The 21,285-nt window shown below is 43.3% G+C and overlaps 1 protein-coding gene across 2 annotated transcripts in view; it reads left to right on the forward strand.

The window, feature by feature from the left end:
- The window catches only part of LOC146867615 (prominin-1-A-like), a 496,515-nt gene that overhangs the window by 430,569 nt on the left and 44,661 nt on the right, over positions 1-21,285 (forward strand). For both annotated transcript variants that reach the window (XM_085606443.1, XM_085606442.1), the window contains exons 16-20: positions 845-991; positions 6,306-6,371; positions 8,031-8,129; positions 13,291-13,344; positions 19,973-20,053. In XM_085606443.1, the coding sequence (XP_085462569.1) occupies positions 845-991; positions 6,306-6,371; positions 8,031-8,129; positions 13,291-13,344; positions 19,973-20,053 (447 nt within the window). The remainder of the gene's footprint in view (positions 1-844; positions 992-6,305; positions 6,372-8,030; positions 8,130-13,290; positions 13,345-19,972; positions 20,054-21,285) is intronic.

A 21,285-nucleotide genomic window follows, 5' to 3' on the forward strand; every position in this document is an offset into this window, starting at 1 on the left:
ACACTCTTGAGGAACTAGGGTTTGGAAACCTCTTCAAGAACCCCACCACCATTTCAGCACAGCACAAGAAACAAGTAGGGGAAATTTTCCTAGAGCGGAAAACCCAATGCCGTGCTCTGGCTGAAGGGGAAAAAAAGTCAATAAGGGCTCATACTTTGGTGAAGAGTGTGGAGGGTATGGAGCCCTACCTGTATCTTGTACACAATACACAGGACAGATTTCTTATGTGCCGTTTCAGACTGAGCCTACTTCCTTTTATGTTGGCCTCGCCAGCAGGTTTTACCATGTCAATCGAGCAGAAGGGACCCTGCGGCTGCGACAATCGGTCTCCGCAGGACTCCCTTCATTTTACTTTGCTCTGTCCCTATTATTCAATGCCCAGGCGTAGATTCCTAGTAGACATCCTAAAAAAGGCCCACCTGGAACATGCCAGAGATGCATTAATCTACTTGCAAAAAGCTTCTGACCCGCTAACCTTGTGTTGTGTTATGAATTTTATCAAGGTTGCGGTCCGACTAAGGAAGACGAGGGGAGAGGATTAAAAGACTTGTGACTCCCTGTTTTAAATTTACAGCCTTGTATGTTACTATTTTATTGTTATTTATGCACAAGGATCTTGACTAATATTTAATGCTGTTTTATCTATGTATATGTATGTGTGCTTTTATGGTGTTTTTTAATCACCGAATAAAGATTCTTGAATTGAATTGAATTGGTATTCTCATGTACTGTGTACTGGAAGTATCTATTGTGAAAGAGCAATAGAAGCAAATGAAATGAACATGACATGACCTGCAATCATCTTCGTTTGAAAAATGTCAACATTAATTTCCCTTAACCACAGTATGAAAACAACATAACCTCCAACTTCAATAAAATGAACATCACCCTGAATCCAATAACATTCCTCACAGACCAGCAGAAAGGACTCCTGATGAACATTTCCAACTCTGGCATCGATACCCTCAACTTCACAGACATCCAAAATCAGGTGGGCATCAATGGTACCTTGGTTGAATAATACAGCCTAACATTCTGAGGAAGAATCATTTAATGAGGCTTTGAGAAAGCTAGCCATGCCAACTTGGTGGTGCACAAGTATGTATGCCAAAACTGCTGATGGGATGATTTGCCACCCTACACTTTTCCACCAAGTGCTTTTTATTTATGTATGATTTTTTTGTAGTAAGCACCACAAAGGTAATAATCGCCAAGCACATAGCATTGCCAGAAAGTCTTGTGTTGGGGGGCACAGGCAATAGTTGTACAGTGGTGGGGAAGGGGATTATAAAACCACTGGGTTGAGAGTTGCTGGTGTGAAAGTTCTCCTGATGGTGAGTGAATGGTATGTTCCTTAGTTGTTTCTTACGACTCCAGGGTTGAAGGGGCAGATTTACAAGCTCCTTGCGTCACTTTTGCGCCGCCATTGCGTCACTTTTGTGACTCAGCGACGGCGCAGACAATGCGGCCAGTTTAAAACGTGATGCATCTAGGGAGATGCATCACGTTGTAAAGCCCTGCGTCATGTATAATGTTTGCAGGGTAGGCGTTCCCACGCAGGAAAACCTCGTAGAAGTGATGCAGTGAAATCTTCAAGTTTTCACTGCGCCACTTTTAGGATGCCACTGCATCAAAACCTTACGCCTGCTTGAAGCAGGCGGAAGGAGTGAGGCAGTATAATGAGTATAGGCCTCACCATACATTGCTGGGGTTACGTCATGCTTGCGACACGACTCCAGCAATGCGTGACTTTTACACCAACAGCCACATTTCTGACGCATCTGTCAATCCTTACGCCATGGTGCACCGTATTGTAAATACGGCGCATCCATGGTGGCGCATGGTATTGCAGGCTGACGCAGGGAAACTGACGCATCTCTACAGATGAGTCAGTTTCTTGTAAATCTGCCCCAGATTCATTAGTTTTATCCAAGTAGGGCAGTGACATTCACACTTGAGTGGTTTAAGCACAGTATTTTGTTTTGATTCTGCTTCTGACTTGGAGCCCAGACAGTGTGTGGTGGTGGACTCTATTTTCTTAGGTAGCAACAAAGCAGGCTCCTGCACATTGTTTCTTTTGGAGTCTGGCTGGTCACGGAGGCCAGCAAAGAAGATTTTCACATAGTCACGCTTGTAGTTGTATAGTGAGCCTAGCACAACTGTATGATGCTCAGATGGTTGGAGGGCATTTTATCACTTATCACATGTGAAAGAAACTCACATAGTCATTGTGCTTCTCTGTGTGTTTGTGCTAAAAGTGATGTCTAGGAACCAATCTAGATTTTTTACTAAAATGGAGCAGGTAACTAACTTATTACATTGAAAAGATAGTTGCAGTGATGCGTGTGGTACAAACCTAGAAGGATCTCCGTATTAGCACCATTCAGTTTGATCTTGCTTCTCCCATTCATGTCTTCGGTGAGATTTAGGCTGATAGCAGAGAGGGTGAAATTGTCTTGTGCTAGTGACTTTCAGGTTAATTTGGGTGGCGATCAACAAATGAGAGGGAAAAGTTAGTTCTAGGTTTCTGATATAGTGCATGGAGTGGACCACATTACGTTGAAATGTAAAGGGATGCCCGTCCCCCATGACTGGGGAGAGTCAGAGATGAGCCCTCCCAGTTTCATTTTGTCCTCATTGATTGAGGAATGCCTGACATGAATTCTAAAGGGCTAGAAGTACCAGAGGCACCTTGAGAGGTTTTGATAAAGCTATGTTGAGAAATAATGTCTAAGGATGTAGCGAGTTCAAAGGGTGCACATTGCCAAGCGGTTAGTGCCAATGGTGGCAGATGATAAGGGAAATAGTTGAGCCATTGAGTCAATGACACGATTGATGTGGATGAAAGAAACTTTTGATCCTTTTGGGCCCCAGAAACAAATCCACAGGTAATAATAGCTCCTACTCCTTAGGTATTGGGTATCTGTGTAATATTGATCTCAGTGGACAATTTTAACCATTGGGGGAATCTTTAGAGAGGCCCAAGTGCAACTGGAAGCATTGGGGCCTACAATAATGGTCGATGGACCAGATATACCAGGCAGACGAATACGCTACAATTGTACAGTCTTTTGTATCCGATATTATAATTATTTGCAAATTACTGTTCTTTACAGGAATGAGAACAATGCAATCTTCTTTTCAGGCCAAGAGAACCCACCACCCCATCAAACAGAATCCCACCCTCGTGGAAATGTTTTTTCTGCAATGTGAACCGATGTCCTGCCACTGGTGTACACTTGTGGGAAACAGTCAAGATACCAGAGTTCAAAATCCAGGAGCAACTGGGCTATCAGTAGGGGGCAGTGATTGGCTAATGTGCCTGTACTCCATAGTGGCCCTTGGGTGATGCCTGTGTCTCAGAAACCATCACTTGCTTTTAAGATGTTCTGGTGGCAGAAGCACAGCTGCGAATAGAGGCACATACAGGGAACACCACAGAGACTGGTCCCAACGGTACCAGAATCATTGTGACCAGCTCCAGTCACCAAGGTAGGCACCCTGACCAGAGAAAAAGTCCATGTTTGCCAGGACCTCCAGAAGGTGCAAAAGGAGATAGGTAGAGGTGCCCTCTAACACTGATCCAGACCTATCCTTTTCAGTTATGGAGGTGATAGGGTAGCTCCTCAAGCCAGATGTCATGCTGCTGGTTCCTGGCCAGCTGGCTGAGGCAACCCGATGGCTTTAGGGGAATCGATGTCCATCAAGACGTCTTGCACACAGGTGCTGCCAGCCAGATGTGCCTTGGCTCTCTTCTATGGATTCAGTCCTTCTCCTCTTGGCAGGTCCAGTCCAGCTTATCACTGGCAGACTGGTCTTCCTCTCACTACAGGTCCTGCAACAAGGTGGTTCCACAGACTTCCCAGATTAGGCCGACCTTGAGCGGAGAGCAACAAACACTCAGCAGTAACACTTATGACTTTTTAGCATATTTTCACCTGGTGCTGGTGTAAAGGAACTCTTCAGTAGTGAGATAAATACTGACCAAAGAACTGGCTGACAAGATCGGTGTGTATTCTTCCGTGATGGTCACGCCTGGCCTGTCAGTGGAGGTTGTGCTAATAGGAGACCAAGTTCCAGTGCTTAATCAATAATAATAATCTTTATTATCGTTAAATATTATGAATAATAATAATTAATAATGATGGTAATAATAGTAAATAAATGCCGGGCATAAACCTTTTCGTAGGACCCTGTTACTAGCAATGCCAATTATCAGGTTGTTAGTACCAATGCAGCCTAGCTTTGGTTCCTTCTCCTGTCTTTTGCTTCTCCCACCCTACAATTCCTGTCTCTTGATCTCATCTTCCATGCTATTTTTCATTCATTTTATGACTTTGTTCAGGTTTCCTGTGTTTCTTTTCCTCCTTTCTCCCTTTACTGCCTTTCTCTCTTCTACTGTGACTCAAAATCTGATGTGAAAATTAAGCCCCCAAAAGTGTATGTTGGTGCTCACCACCTGCAACCATCTGTATACATTTAAGCAATGGCAATATCTTGTGCAGCACACACAGGGAGAGTCCAATATACTATAGAACCAACCAATCTATTTGTACACAGTCAATCCACACATATACGCATTCAATACAGTCACCATTTATACATGTTCCAAACATGGTGAAGGTAAAGGACCCCACCTATGTGGAACTTAACAGAACTTTACAAGGGGTGGGGTTACAGGTAGTCTCCCGGCAAGAGCACAAATACAAAACACCTATGTCCCTGATTAGGGTATGCATTCTCCACAGAGCCAGGATACAGAGGGCAGTAACCACTCTCACAAAAATGAGTGCACTTTGAGTGCCTGCTTGACATTAGAGTTCAGCTGTGATATATTGAAATATCATCAACTTCATAGAGCTTAAAGCACACAGTGCTCTCCAGAAATGTACATGGACAGCTGGCACAGTTTCCAATTCGCTGCAGAGGAACTTTGTCCTAACAAGTATGGTGGTGAGTCAGTGTGGTGTTGAAGAAACATCCAATGGGATTTGCTAGTACTCAGATGCATGGCTGCTAGGATTGCATTGCTTGTGGAGTGGGGTGGCTGATGGAGTGCAGATGTTATAAGTCTGTTCTATGAGGTGCAGAAGAACTGCTAGCTTTACAGATGTGGAGCGTGGTCATTGTGGAATCGAGGAGACTTTGAGGATGTTCGGTGACAATACTATCTTTGAAGTGTCTGGATTTTTTGATTGAGGAATAATGTAGGTATTCAGAGGATTTGCGAGTGGGCAGAAAGTAGAGCAATTCTAGGACTGGAACACGGCTTTGAGAAAATGACTTTGCCCGTGTCTGTGTGTTCCTGAGTGTGGCTTCATGAGGGTAGGTAGCCAGGCTCTTTGCCTCAGTGGGCAGCAGTCAGTTGGCGGGGTCGGTTGTGTGGTGAGCTTGGGATGGTAATTGCCTGGTTTGGAGGTTCTTGGGTTTGCTTTATACCGGGAGAATATTTTTTGGGGTTCCATGAGATGTCTAAGAAGAGTTCGATCCACACATTCGACTCTCTCTGTTCTTCGCACCATCTTCTCCAACCTCTGTCTGCTCCTCCTTTCACAAATATTCGGCTCTTCAGTCTCACAGGGAAAACACAATTTCAACAAGCATTGGCATAGCCAATAGGTCTCGCCTTTGGGACCTTATAAGTGTTTAGTCATGCAACAGTTGCATTACCGCGATTACTTTCGGTTTCGCTGCCGCTTTGATGTTTGATCGCGATCACTTTCACGGCGGCACGGCCGCTTTGCATAGCCAATAGGTCTCGCTTTTGGGACCTTATAAGTATTTAGTTATGCAACTGTTGCATGGCTAAATACTTACAAGGTCCCAAAGGCGAGACCTATTGGCTATGCCAATGCTTGTTCAATATACCAACAGTATGCTGGCTAGAATAACGCTTGAAGTGAGCTCTACAATCCGGTTGATTCACTGCGCGGGTTTCAAGGCGCCAGGAATAACAAATTGTAGTCACCAAGGTAGAAACCGGGACGGGGGTCGGAGGTAGATGGGCAATCACTGGCATGCCATGCCCGTTAGCAGGACAGATGACATTTCGCGACACTTAATATTGGAGGGAAGTATAAGCTCTGTCAAGGAGGAGGAGGAGCGACAATACTCGTGATAGGAGTCCACATTCTTTAATTACACTTCAAACTACCGCACCAAAATATGAATTATCGCAATATTTTACTTTATCATTGGTTTCGAGATGTGAGCCTGCTGAAAGAGAATGCGCAGTCTTACCACCGATACTTTCTTTGTGGCTTGAGTTACTCAGTGCTTGAAAAAAAATATTGTTACTTTTACAGATGCAGAAAAATGTTACCAAGACGAACTTCACGGCCTTCGCAACTTTACTGAAGGCCCTGGCAGACGTGAGTAACAAAAGCCACCACGTGGGCTGACAGGATTAATTCAGTCCGTGTATACAGGATGCCTCCTGGTGGTGAAAATGAGAGCTGTGCAAGCAGGCCCTCCGATTCCTAATTCCAGTTTCTCCACTTCACCCGCTTGTGTGATCCTGCACAATCATTAGATCTGACCGTGGTGGGGCTCAGCGAGGAAGGAGCTCTCGTTGGAGATCGATCTGTGTGTAAGGGGCAGGGCTGTGTGAAAGGGTTCACTCAGTTTGCCAATCGTTGTCTGTGAAATGAAATGATGATGTTACTAAATGTATTTTGAAGTTTTCTATTTTAAGTGCTTGGGATGAAACCGAATAGCCATAATTGGCACTCTGTCTAGGTTGGCATTATGTACTTCAGCCGCTGTTCATCTAGGCATCTTAACTCCTACTTATATTCTAGAACTACGCATGAAAAAAAACTAACATGCTCTCATAAATAATCAGAGTCAGCATGCATAATTCGGAACTTTCACTCAAACAATGCTTAAAAAATCTAACAACGACGTATTTAACAAAAAAAACAACACAGGAACAATGCAGTCAAACTAATTGGTTTTAGTCAGAACTGTGGGATATGTGAAGATTTTCAAATGTAACTTCAATAACTTCATGGAATGTAATTTTATAGTCCACCAGTTTACTAACGTTGGTAGGTCTAAGCCCCACAAAAGCTACCTCTTACAAAAACTTCACGCGATTGAGTATTTCCACAAGAAATCTCCTTCAAAAACTTTTCTTTGCAGGAAATTTTGCCTGCAGACAGAGTTTTGCGAGGGTGACAAACTTCTAAACTTTGTGAAGTTGCAATGTTTGTCACTGTTATAAAGTTGTGGTTTGGAGGGACTATAACACTGTGCAAAGCTAATTGGAATCACCTCTAATCCACACAAATTCTGGCCATGTTTGCACACATTTTATTCGTTGCTTACACCTTTTGGTACTTTTTTCTTAAAGAAAATGTATTAAAATACTTTAAAGTACTGTTTCTGTCACATTCAAGCCATAAAATAGTGTAGGACAATGTGAAAGACTGATGATGTGCTTTTGTGGGTCAATGAGTAGCAATAGCAGCGCGTGTCTCACGAAGTGACCAGAAAAATTATCGGCTCTAGCTTATTACTACGAAATGGACGAAAAATGCATGCAACTCATTCATGTGTTATTGCCTATGGTGCAATTGGGGTTCTGTGTGTTTATCTTTGGGAACACATTGCCTCCTGGTTTATCATTGTGTAATCAGATCATACTATAAGAACGATCTCCGAGGGTATCTGTTTCAAGAACAGTTTTGTACCCCGGGATGCGGTATCCCCCTCGCCGATGGATTCCTGTATTCCATACCTGCAAATCCAACTCACTTGAATCTCTAATTGATTGCTGCTAGAAAAAGTATGGTTTTTTAACCTTCATGTTTGGATGGCTGATTATTCTATTTTAATACTTGCTTTGCGATTCCTTCAAATTGTTTTTTTGGTTTAATTACTTAGGAAGTTTTACATTTGCTGCTTTGTGCTTTTGTGATTGTTTTTAATAATCGAATAAAGCTTATTTTGAATTGAGTGATTCAGTCATGATCAGACATCTCATTTTTGACTAACACTGAACTTGTCACCATACTATTCTTTTACAGATTAACTCTGATCCTACTGTGAAACTAAATCTCAACAATGAGGCCGACAAGCTGCTCAGTATTGAGAATAGAACCAAAACAAGTCTTCAGCCCCAAATTGTAAGTTTTTTTATCCTTACTATTGTTTGTGCATTGAATAGGCAGACATTCTCGTTTAGCCCTTTTCACCCTTTAACTTTTGAGCGTGCCTCACTATAACAAGTTAAGCCCTTTCTCTGTGGGGCTCTGGTGCACTGTGTAATACCCCTCAGTTTTTCTGCTAAGACTGGATTCATCAGGCTACAATGGGCTTTGCGCTTCACACTACTTCAAGGAATGAGAACTAGGCAAATGGACAAATGCTCCTACAGGTCAAACATCATATATGTTTCCTTGAACCAGATATCAAGCTGACAGCTCATGTCTGTGTACCATGAAGGGGTGGAAGGGAAGGTTGTGCACACATGGTTACCAACGTTATGGCCCTGGGACCATGGTAGTGTCTGCTCAGAGCACAGCAGATTACACTGGGTGATGTTTACCTTCTGCGATCAAACTGTGATGAAAGCTCTTCGCATCCATCCAACAGAGTGAATAACCACCGCACTGCTTGGCTCTTGTCCTTGTACAGCGGTTCGGATCCAGTTCAATGACCAACTCCAAGCAGTCGCTTGAGATCACGGTTCTCTAATACTTGCTTCACTGACATGAATTATCCTATTGATCAAGCTTCGCTCTGAGTCAGAAGTGAAGCTGTTGCTTTCAAACATTGAACCTGGTCCTTTGATGATAATCAAAGAATAAAAGGTCATAAATCAAACAACCAGTAGTTTGATTATAGCACAGTAAGGGAAACCATGGATTCCCCATGGTACAATGTTCCTTTCCCATGGAACTGTGGTTATGAATTATTTCTGTCAAAATTTGCAAATGGGAAAAATTCAATTGGAGTAACCTGTAGTGTTGTTAGAACCATGTTTTAGTTTTGAAAGTTTGAGAAAAGTATTAAAACAAACCTACCAGTTACATCTGTTTCTGTCAGAGAAATTATGGTGAATGACTGGATGGATCGCCAAGCTTGTTTGAGAAACATGTAAATACACTTGCATTTCCATGTTTTCTTCACAAATATTTCATGCAAAAAACATCAGTTTGGCAAGCCATCCATTTAAATCAGCCTCTCCAATGATGACAGACCCCTGGAATGTCAATTCTCTTATCTGTGGGAATTTTTATCTCATTCATACTCTCATGACACACCTGGTATCGTGCCAGCATTTCTGAAAGAAACTGAGATATGCATGCCCTAGGTCTTTTTGGAATTTTAGCCCTGCTGAATCAGCCAAACATCATCTCTGTAACCGTATTCCACCAGTGTGTATTTGGTATTCCTGTAAATCTTAAGGGCTTGGTGAAATACTTAGACTCATTGCTTTATGCTAGTTAATCTTAGAAGTCAGTGGGAAGCATTCAGAGTTTGGTGGAAATAAAGAGCTACTATAAATATGTGTTTTACCTACCTGAAATGTCTGCAGTTCAATCGTCTCATTTAGAGGCTAGGGTTTGGCAAGTTTCAGACAGCAGAGCCTCAGCCAGCTCCACCATTGGATATCTTTTGACTTGCAGCCTATCTGCCATGTAGCCACCATCAACATTATGTCAAGAGGCCTGCCCTGTGAAGAGTGGGCCTTCTGACACAGATTTATCCTCAGGCCCACCATGAGAGGGATGGTAAACCCAGGCAGAAACAATCTTCAGTCGCATTCACACAAATGGAGAAAAGTCACTGCAAAGCTGGTAATTTATTGGTTTTTATCTGTCTTTCCGAAACAAAACAAAACTTTAGGCTTTGTGTTGGTTATAAAAAAGAGTTGATTAGCCACCGTGACATAGCAGATGCAGACAGCATGCGTTATTATTTTTCCAATTGTGATCCCACCGCGGCAGCAGGAGCACTTTTGGTAAAATGATCTAGCCAAGCTGGCGATGATCTCTAATTAGGCAGGCAGTCCTTGCAGCAGTGGGCCTCGGCAACCTGGTTAGACTAGCTAACACATTACCTGGAATCAACCTGGTCAGACTAGCTAACACATTACCTGGAATCAACCTGGTCAGACTAGCTAACACATTACCTGGAATCAACCTGGTCAGACTGGCTAACACATTACCTGGAATCATTTAGCCTTTTTAGGTCGAGGACTACCGGTCTGCCGAAGGCAGAACCGGAAGTCGAGATTTAATGTTTCCTAGAGTGGCTCCTTAGCCCGCCTCTCTTTTTGCCTCTCCTCCATTGGCTGGCTTCCTAAACGGAGGCCCGCCATTGGAGGAGAGAGCCGTCCCTCCAAATAGGCTCCGTCTTTTTCAGATTCGGGGGCGTGTTCCATGCTGTTCTTTCCACTTTTTAGCCACGCCCTTTTAGAACAGCAGGAACACGCCCCCGAATCCGAAAAAGTTTCGGAGCTTCCATCCGCCATTGTTTTGCTGTCCTCTGGCCGTGAGGATCTTCGTGCTGTTGTGAGTATAGTTGGCGGCGCTGCCCTTCGATGAGCAGGGATCCGCACCGTGCCTTGTTTCATTAATTTCTTTCTGCTGGTGTCTAATCAGCTGTAGCAGGGTATTTGATGCACTTCAGACTGCCAATACTATAAATCTTTGCCGGCTACAGACATATGTCACCAGGGTCAGGATAAGGCTGGACATTGAGACAGAAGCAGTCTTTCGAGGAGTCATGGAGAAAAATGGAACCAAAGACTGAATTTTATAGCATCCTTTTCTGATTATATTTGCTTTACATGCCTTTCTGAAGAAAAACTCGTTGAACATTCTCATCCTTCAGAGCCGCAATGGAATTATTCCTTCAAAGCAGCAATCTGTTTACATCTGTATAAGAGAAGGGTGTGCTGTTCTATCATAGTTGTTTAAGGGCAGGAAGGGCCAGTCCAACCCAGGGCCTTACCTTTGTCCCGTATGCACAATAGATCCTTACTCATGAATCCTAAACCCTAGAAATATATCTCCCTAGACAGCGTGGTTTACGAAATGGGATCGATTTATTGTGACTTCCTGTGCCTAGATCCTAAACATTTGATCTTATAAAACCAGGCACCCCTTCTGAACAAGGGATCTAGGGTCATCCAAGGAGCTACCAGTACTAACTGGTCAATGTGGTTTATTCCTACCTAGTGGCAGTCCTGGGAGTTTGAAGACCTCAGCCATTAATATGCTTTCCCGATGATTGGATTAATACTTACTCTAACAGTAAGAACTTTCGGGATCCTGGAAGATTCTTAATTTGAGGTGCAACAAGAGCAGTTTGCAGCTGGTCTCCTACACATCTTGTGGACAGCGAAGGATTGACTGTTTCCAAAAGGGATGGCAAGCTAGCTCCAGGGGGACTCTTCATAAACAGACTAGTCACTGGTCTTGGAAATAAACCATTGCCTACTGCAAAGAGGTGGGAATGTTACTACTTTAATAGAGTTGCAGATGATACGGACCGTCTGATGGCAAAATAACAACTACTTTGATGATTGATGCCCCCTTGTAGCTTTAGAAGCACATAGTTCCTGTGTAACTTTGAAAATGTCCCATTTTTGTTAAAAGAAAGGCTCTGTGCCTTAGTCTGTGCCTTTTTATTTGTATTATGGTACACAATGTGTTAAAGGTTCATTTACAAACAGTGCCATGTGTTTTCTGACACTGTCGTATCACAAAGCCGTATAACTCATCTTTAAGGTCTTGACTTCAAAGGCACAACCCTGTCCAAATTGCTTGGAACCAAAACTTGTGTCCGAGTCATTAATGTGGCCCTGAAGTAACAACTTTATGCCTAACTGAAATGGCATGATATGCAGAAAGAGTGCTACTGCACAGGTCTCTTCGACTCCCAGCAGCATAAGCCCCTTCTGCTGGAGAAGGCTGTCCCATGGAGGTTTGCAGTTTGAGTTGCAGTGCCAGATGCATTTGAACTCTGCTTTCACTGCTGTATGTCCCCTTTTGCTTTAACTTAGCGGCTGAGCTTCTGATGCACCAATGGGCATTTTAGTCACAGACTCCTGTGGACTTTGTGATATGACAGGCCAAGCCATAGCCTCCTAAAACCCCCTACAGCTGTACAATATGAACTGACTGAACAACCACCTGCATTGGGGTCTAAAAAATTGAAAGGTCTCCCATGCTGCTTGTGGTTTGCTCATTCCATGAAGCTGACAACACATGGGCCACCTAATCAGTGTGTTTCCCCAAAATTAGGACACTTCACAGCCTGATGTTGGTCTGAAATTGGCAAAAGAATACATTCTGACAAGTTCAAGGCATAAGTGTTCATGGATTATATGGCTCTTACCAATGTTGCCATAGAGAATTGAATATGGCGGTCCCACAGATCCTTTTAGACCAACATCTTTCAACAAGCTCTATCCGACTTACACTCGAAAGATGCGAAACTAGTTCCTCTCTTCAGTTGCTCTCTCAATGGATTACTCACCATCACCATTCTTCCTCAGGGAGGTAAAACTGATCATCTGATCCTTGTGGGTGGAATTGTTTGATAGAGAAGGGAGGCTGGGACTGATGGTGTCACGCAGAAGCATATGCTGGGGAGGGTATGGCCAACATGGATTTATTACATATTTTTTAAAGGGTTCGAGGATTTACTAATAGGATTGCAGCTCAGAAGTTGTTAACTCTTAGACATAACTACACACAAAGGAACTTGTTTTGCAACTTGTTACGTTTTAGTCAAAGCAATGAAAAAAAAACAAAGAAGGTTTGGAACAAAAGCAGAAAATAGAGCTGAAGAACTCATCCAAGTCATGATATTTCTTAGGTCCCTCATAAATACTAGCATATATTTTAGAACAGGAATAGTGTAATTCTGCATACCAAGCCATTGTCATTCTTTCCCCCTCCTATCATTGATGTTTGTCTGATATGACCTGACCCAGCTTCTCTGGACTTTGGGGTGAACCATGAAAAAGGGGGTCAGTACAGTTTTTTATCTTCTCAGCCACCCTCTCCCGCCAGTAGCTGGAAGCGACATTTGAAGAAAGATATGTTGAGAGTGTGAAGCAGGGACTATGTGTGGGAGAGGGCAGTAGAACGTGGGAAGCAGGCTGAAGCAGCAGAAGAGTAGAGGAGTGGAAGGAAAATGACAGTGCTGCAGAGTGGGCGGGTGAAAGTGTTTGCACGAGAGACAAGTCTTTGATTGATATCAGATAAAATCACCTAAGGGGGCTCTCCAACATGAGATTCATTCTTATTGTTCATTCTTATTTTGCAGTCAATCATGAAGAAAGCTATCACAGACCTTCAAGCAACAACAAGTCAAATACCAGTAAGCACATACGTCCTTGTTTTATTTGAAAACCTGACAGCAATGTTTGCAATGTGAGGTTCTTATAAGGGTGGTGGTAGGTCTGTGTTACTACAGCACCACATTTCCAGTCCTGGGGTTTAATTTAACAAAGCAGAACATCACTGAAAGTGTGCACTTAGACGAGGTCTCTTGAAACAAATGGAAATCCTCGAGTGCTAATTATGTTTTGTTGAAGAAAAGCCCTGTCAGATCCTCATTAAGAAGGCCATTGGGCAAGCAGGAGCTACTCAGCCCAACTGTGAAGGTGCATGCCTTTTACTCCAGATGTCCTGGGGCCCGATACACTTTTGAGCCTGAGCAACTAGGGAAAGTACCCCTTCAGCTCTTGACTCTCAGTGGTAGCGCGGGTCGAGCTGTCCATTGCTTCTCGGAGTCGAAGTAGATACACGGGATAAACATAGGCTCACAACTCAAAATACATTCAATAGCAGCAATAAATGTTCAGTCAAATACTTTCTTTTATGACAAAAGTAGTATTTATATACAAACCAAAGTGAAATGCAACATACACAAGAATACAAACGGCCTCCTGAGGTCGGGTCTCTAGTGTTTAATGGCAGTCCCCTGAGTCCCACTACCCTCCCACTAGCGGTAGTAATTATTCCCCATTCATTGTAGGAGACATTCAGGTTAGGCCCACTAGCAGTCTAAGTCTCAGGAATCCTACTACCAGTCTTGTTAGAAAAGCTAAAGTGTTCCCGCGCTGAAGCACTTATGGCGAACAAGTTCCTCCGCTGCCTTTTGGTCCTTTACCCAGTCTTACCCACACCAACATGGTTTGTCTGACCAGAGTCTCTGAGAGCATCTCTCTTGGTGGTGCGGCAGCTGCAGCAAAGTTCATGGCAGCCCTCCTCTAGCAGATGGGAGTTGCTGACTTAAACCTGCACACCGGCAATGACCCGATTGGTGCAGGAGCTGTCTCCTCACACCTTCCTACTGAGATCCACTTACCAGAATTCCCCTGGACCTTGCTCCTTCCAGCTCTCCTCTTCTTCAAAGGGCTCACTGGTCTTGGCAAGCAGGCAATAACTGGTGCTCTGGGGGCAGGGAGTCTTGGATGTCCCTGAGTAATGTCCCTCATCCAGCTGGGAGAGACTGGCAGACCTTTTCCCTGGTCTCAAGCAGAAGTCTTGCAGAGCTGTCCCTCCTCACACATTCTGTCTGGCTGCTTGACAGTTAATAATTTGGGGGGCCTCAAGCTCCCCTTCTTATATTCCATTTCCAGATACCAAATGTGATTTATGGTCTGAGTCTTTGAAGTCTGTTGGGGGTCTGCTTCTTTTTGTAGTTCCCTCTTCTCTGCCCTGCCCTTCCACCAGAAAGCAGCCTGTCACAGGAGGAGAGAATCCAAACACAGGCCATGGTAGTGACTACAGGTTTACACCTAGATGTCAGCCACACGTTACCCTGAGGCCTCTGCCCTATTCTTTATGATTCTCTTATCCATCTCATCTCCTTCTTAAGATGCTCCCAGGCCCCTTTCCAGTGACCTCTCTCTGAGTGAAAAAGCACATTTTGAAGTGCTATTCTTCATCCAATGTGGGTCCCACCCAGCTCACAGGAATGCAGCAATCCCCAGATCTGTCTCAGGGGATTCCTCTGCCTCTCATTCTCCTCCAGTCAGCCCAGTGTCTCCCTAAAGGGAACTGAGAATCTTCCATGTATTGTACCATTTACAGGCTCACATACACCCAGCACCTACATACAACTTACACACACTGCACAGGGCTACATACTAAGTCGATGTAGGCCAATAATGAGTTAAGCACACAGCAGTTGATCTTTACATAAGTGAGCCTGTAGGCCTCACTACAGTCCCACAGGTAAAAAGACCTGTTAACTTCTACAGATTACTACACGGTAAGCTGCCACCACCGAACTCGTGGTGCTTAACTTCTGGCAAATGCAGTATCCTTTCACCACTAAAAAGGTAGTGATTTGCCCCCCGCCCCGTCCAAAAAGACAACCATCCATGAGACAGGCCTATGTCCTGGTGCACACACATGATCCCTGTTTGCCCTTGACACCAAAAAACAGCACCAGCAATCCAGACATCATTGCAGTTGGGGCACTCATGCCCATCACCATGCAAGGGACTTTTCCTTCCCAACAAGTCTACAACTGCAAAGGTGTGATCTCAGTGACATGGAGTCCATGTCTGCCATCTGTACATGCTAGAGAGTGTTGCTGGGGAGCTTTCTTTTGCTCAGCTCTTTTGCAAAGCTTATACTCTCCTAGCACATTGACATCATGGGTGCTACTGAATGAATGGCACATGGATATGCAGAATGTACTAGTAGGATCATTGGCTAATGACCTGCCTTGGAGCTCAATGCTGGCAGTAACCTGTTGCTCAGCAGAGTGGAGTCTTTCACCAGTCTTACTGATAACGTTGCATACTGTAAGGGAGTGATTTGAGATGGTAAAATCAAACAGTGTCATTAAATAGCCTTGCCTATCCGCCAATGATGCACACAATAAACAGCATACATATCATCCCTTTCTAAAAGTATTGTTCCTTTCTTGGGCAAAATCCAGATAACAAAACAAATTCTGTTTCACTATTTCTAGTTTCCTCCTGTACGTACTGCTACTAACTACCTGCTATTGCTCTACCGAAGCAAACAGAGGCTCCTTCCCTACCACATGAAAATACTTACTTGGTGTGGACAGTTATGGGTTGGATTTTTCTCCCTTTATCACTTTTTTCTGTCTTTCTCTAACTCGTTCTTTCCCTCTTTTGTGTTTTTTCTCTCTGTTGCTCTTGATCAATGTCTGTTGAGAAAAAATAAGTGCCGGTCCTCAAGAATAAGTGCCAATGGACCCTACTGCAACCTTCGGCTCAAATTAAGCACCGGATTCTGTGTGTGTGTGTATTTTTTTAGGGTGGCATAGCAATTAAGGTAATTGGATGTTAAAACCTGTTGGCTTAATATGGTGGGTGCATAGTTGGTAAGTATTTGGACATAGTGAGTGGGGAGAGAGTTGAAATACAAGTGGACTCAGAGAGGTAGCATGATGTTACTGATGTTGATTCTTCCTTGGCAGATGGTATTTTTGCGTTTTCTTCATAATATACATTTTATAGAAGATTCAAGTATCCTTGAGTACCTACTGGAATTATACACTCTCCCAGTGTATCATTTTCAAAGGCATTTGAGCAACTACTTAATACATATAATACATGAATATTTACAAGGGCATAATCCCATTCCTGGTTCATGATTACACAAATGGAGTATTTTTTCTCTCTCATATTCACTCACAAAGAAATCCTGCTACTGTAGTGGAATTTCCTTGTGAACAAATATGCTGTTAAGGTTAGGGCTGTGGATGTTCTAGGTTGTGTTAGCCTGTACAAGTTGGTGAATATCAAAAGATGATTAGTAACTATCACATTTTAGCACGTGATTTCCCAACAATTTTGTACAAAGTTATGAAAACCCTGACCTGGCAACTTCACAAATTTACAAAGTTTTAAAAAGCAAAACCAAATTTGGTGAAAAAAGGAGTGTGCTGCACTGTAAATGTCTGCCTCTATTTTGCTTAAGAGTTGCCACGACCTATCTTCTTTTCCTGCTGCCAGCCATCCTAGGGAAGGAACTTGAGTAGCAGCGAAAGGCCCAGATGATACAGACAAGTGGTGGTTATTGTTTTCTGACTCCCAAAAAGATGACATCCAGCAAACACAATTCTCTGCAGCCAAATGCCCAGTCCATTTTAAGTTGGATATCCAACTGAAAGGAATGGGGCAGTTAAAGTGAAGCTATTCCAGATTCATGCGAATTCAGGGAAGTTTGCACTTCCCTGAAGTGTGGAGATCCCCAAACGCACCAGACTTTATGGGCATACCTCATCACTTTGCTGAATCCTGCTGCCTACACTCTATAAACTCATAGATTTACTCCTGTCACTTTCAGCAGTAATGAACGTGTATTCTGGCTGAGAATAGAGGGGGAATACCCTCACAATTGCGGATTATAACTCTGACAGTCATTCAACTGAAATGTTTTAGACAAATTTCCTTGTTCATAACTGTTAGACATGTAAGCCTTAGGGTGGTCTTCCCCCAATCTTTTTGCTTTTTGCCTCATGTTTTGCTTAATCTTTTTGTTGGCATTAGTACTCTGAACACTTTACCACTGCTAATCAGTGCTAAAGTGCATGTGTTTTTTCCCTAAACATGTGTGTAATGGGTGCATACCTGATTGACCTATTTAATTTACTTGTAAGACCCTTGTAAGGTGGTATACCACATACCCAGGGTCCGTACGTTAAATGCTACTAGTGGGCTGGAGCACTGATTGTGCCACCCACAGAAGTAGCCAAATCAGTCTCAGGCCTGCCAATGCAGTGCCTGTGTGTGCAGTTTACTTCCACTTTGACTTGGCATCTACAACTACTTGCCCAGCCTTAAACTCTCCTTTTATGACATATATGTAATTCCTAAGGTAGGCCCTAGATAGCCCTAAGGGAAGGGTGCTATGTAAGTAAAAGATAGGACATGTACGTTTATGTGTTGCATGTCCTTGTAGTGACAAAAAGCCTATTTCATTTTTCACTCCTGTGAGCCCTACTCCTCACATAGGTTAGCATTGGGAATTCCTTAATACATATTAAAGCTGTAATTCCTGATCAGAGAGGAGTAGCTTTTTCATGTGTCATATGTTTGGAATGGTACTTATAAATTCTACTTACTGGTGAGGTTGGATTTAACATTACTGTTTTAGAAATGTAATTTTTTGATAGTGAACATTTCTCTGCACTTACTGCTCTGTGTGTCTGACAGCCTGTCCCCAATACACGTCTGGGGTAAGTGACAGGTACACTTTATGAATTCCATCTAGACAGCCACAACACAGGAAGGATATGTGTGTCTGAGTACCCATCTACCTACATCTTCATTCTAGTGTGCTTGCCTGGGCAGGATTGAAGGGAAGGGCTAACGCTTCACTTGAATACGTAGTGTCCTGTCCTCACACAAAGGGACGATTTAACCTCCCCCCACACCCCATAGATAGACTGGCAACCAGGACTGGGCTGAAACCTAAACTTGTGCACTTCAAAGAGCTGCTTTGAAGTCACCCCCCTACATCAAAGGCACTTTTGTTTAAAAGTACTGGGTCTCTGACCCCCTCATATTGAACTGAACCTCTGTCAGCAGTACTGCTGTGCTGCTTAAAGGACTCATCTTTGGACTGCAGACTTGGAATGCCTGCTTTTCTCTTGTGTTGCCCTGCTGCTCTTTGACTCAGCTGAAGGAAAGCTGACTCTGCTTTCACTCCAAGAGATCTGCAAGGGCTTGTTGGTTTGCTTCTCGTTGCTTGAGACTCTGGGAAATCAAAGTCTCCATCCCTGCTCCTGTGCCTGGCTTACTGGAAGTAACCCAGATAATTGCAACACAGATTTTGACACATCTCCTGTCTGTGTGTAACAGAACCGGCGCATCGACCTGGTTGCAGGAGTAAAATTGTCGCATTGCATTGGAACCAGCGTTTTGCCTCCGGAGATCTATGCATCAAACAGGGTATCACCGCGGCTGCAGCTTAGTGAGAACGACAAATCCATTCGAGTGTGTGGCAGAATCAGGCACATCGCTTGACCCCTCTCGATTCCAGCACCCGTCTTTGGAACTGATGCATTGCCTTCACTGCGTGGAGAAGATCCGCGCGTTTCGTTGCTTACTATCCGGAAAGGAACTTTGTTCACCGGGGCCTGCATGGGTCCTGTAGCCAGTCTGCGCTCCCATGAGGTCAGGCTGAACTTTGACTTTTCCCCGGTCCAGCGTGGCATAAAGTAACCTTTCAGCACTACTTTCTTCAAAGCGCTTTACTGAATTTATTCTTTTAAAATTCAAAATCTCAACTTCCATGCATTGCATTTTTGTCGTTTTGGTCTTGTTTTGTTTCTAGTATAATTACGTATTTTTATAAACCTGTGTGGAGTCTTTTTGTGATGCACTCGTTGTGTTACTGTGTGTGAGTGTGTTGCACAAATACTTTATAAATTGCCTCTTTAGATAAGCCTGACTGCTCTGTGCCAAGCTACCAGAGGGTGGGCACAGGTTATCTTTTAGTGTGTATGTCTACCTTACCCTGATGAGGATTGTGGCTTCTGCTTGGACAAGGTGTATACCTTTGCCAACCAGAAACCCAGTTTCTAACATTAACTAATGGTATTTTTTGATCTGAGAAGACAGCCATATGTGACAGTTTGTAATGCTTATTTGACAGACAGGCATACTGCTTACTACTTTTAAGGTAAAGAAGAGTTTGTGAGACATAGGAACCAATGGGACCATAGTTTTAAGGAGGCCGCAACATAGACACAGGACCTGAAATAACATGACCTTTACAGTTTGTGATACCCAAAACGAAATCATTTATAGAAAAAAATGCATACACAAAAGCTTCCATTTAGACTTGGGTATCCAAGATACCATGCTGATAACATGAAATAGAGAATCAAACACAATACAATTGGCTGTGTACAAATAGGGAAGGATGAGGTGTAGCTCTTTGATGAGAAGCACAATTTTGAATCAACTTTATTGATAATTTCTTTGTATTTCCTTCTTTGTCCAAAGGGATCTGTGTCCAGTACCCTCAGTACAGTTAATAGTACCCAGATTTTCATCGACACCCAGGCTGCCCAGGTCATCTCACGTGTAAGTAGGGAGCTTGCAAGACCACGACTTCCTGTTCATGTTTTTTAGTGCATTTTGTTCTGTGATAAAGTTAATTGCTCCTTTTTCATCATGTGAGTTTTTTGTGACAACTCACCATGGTATGCTCACTTTGCAATGTAATAATTCCTAGTAAAACAACAAGTAACCAGAAGATGCGTTAATACCAGGTATACAAAACTGCTTTTAGGATTTAATTGCACACTTTTCACAATTTTTTCATAATAACACACCCCTTCCTCCCTCTTCTTCACATGCAAGCCATGGTATTTGGTTACAGGAGGTCGATTTTTAACTGGAACGGATTATCCCCTTCACAGTTTTGTAATTACATTTTCCACTACTCAAAATGTGAGGTTTGGAGCCCAGACTACTGTATTCATGTCTAAGCCTTGTCCTCTGATTAATGTGACCGATCCCCTGCTTAGGCCATCTGTTGAGGAAGCACGGCAGAGCGTTGTGTGATTCAATGCGCATTCATTCCTCCTCTATACACGCCGTTTTTTAGGTCTCGCCTGACCCAGCGCATGCGCTCGTCTGGCGAGACTTTTTGAGAGGGCTCCAAAAAGTGCTACCAGGCCAGCCTAGAGCTACAGTGCATGTGCGCGGGCGCGCGCGCCGCGCTTTTCCGTGATTACTTTCACGGCCGTTTTGATGTTTGATCGCGATCACTTTCGCGGCATAGCCAATAGGTCTCGCTTTTGGGACCTTATAAGTATTTAGTTATGCAACTGTTGCATGGCTAAACACTTATAAGGTCCCAAAGGCGAGACCTATTGGCTATGCCAATGCTTGTATGTTCATTCTTGCTGTATTTCAAGGACTACAACTCAGCTTTACTCCTGTATTCACATGCACTGTCCTCATATTGCAAACACTGGTCTATGCCTCGGTTGTCATGGTCAAAGTCTGTGTTGCCACAAAGGCGGCCACAATGGTAGATATCAGGACCTTTGTTCTTCCATGATGTAGTAGTGGCTCATTGGGTTCTTTGGGTAGAATGGTTGCCTGTTGAGTTTGACGATTATGCCTTGTGCATTCGTAAATAAGCACATATACAAGTTAATAGACACAGTGCCTGCAATGGAGCGTAGTTGATTAATGTTGTTTTTACTTCAGTTATTTATTTTTAAACATTTTTGGAAACTCTTTTAATTTAGAGGCTAACTACAAGTGCTTCTTACAAATGATGTAATTAGCAGGTTATTTGTTCT

Source organism: Triturus cristatus, chromosome 1_2 (genome assembly GCF_964204655.1).
Source record: "Triturus cristatus chromosome 1_2, aTriCri1.1, whole genome shotgun sequence".
Lineage (NCBI taxonomy): Eukaryota > Metazoa > Chordata > Amphibia > Caudata > Salamandridae > Triturus > Triturus cristatus.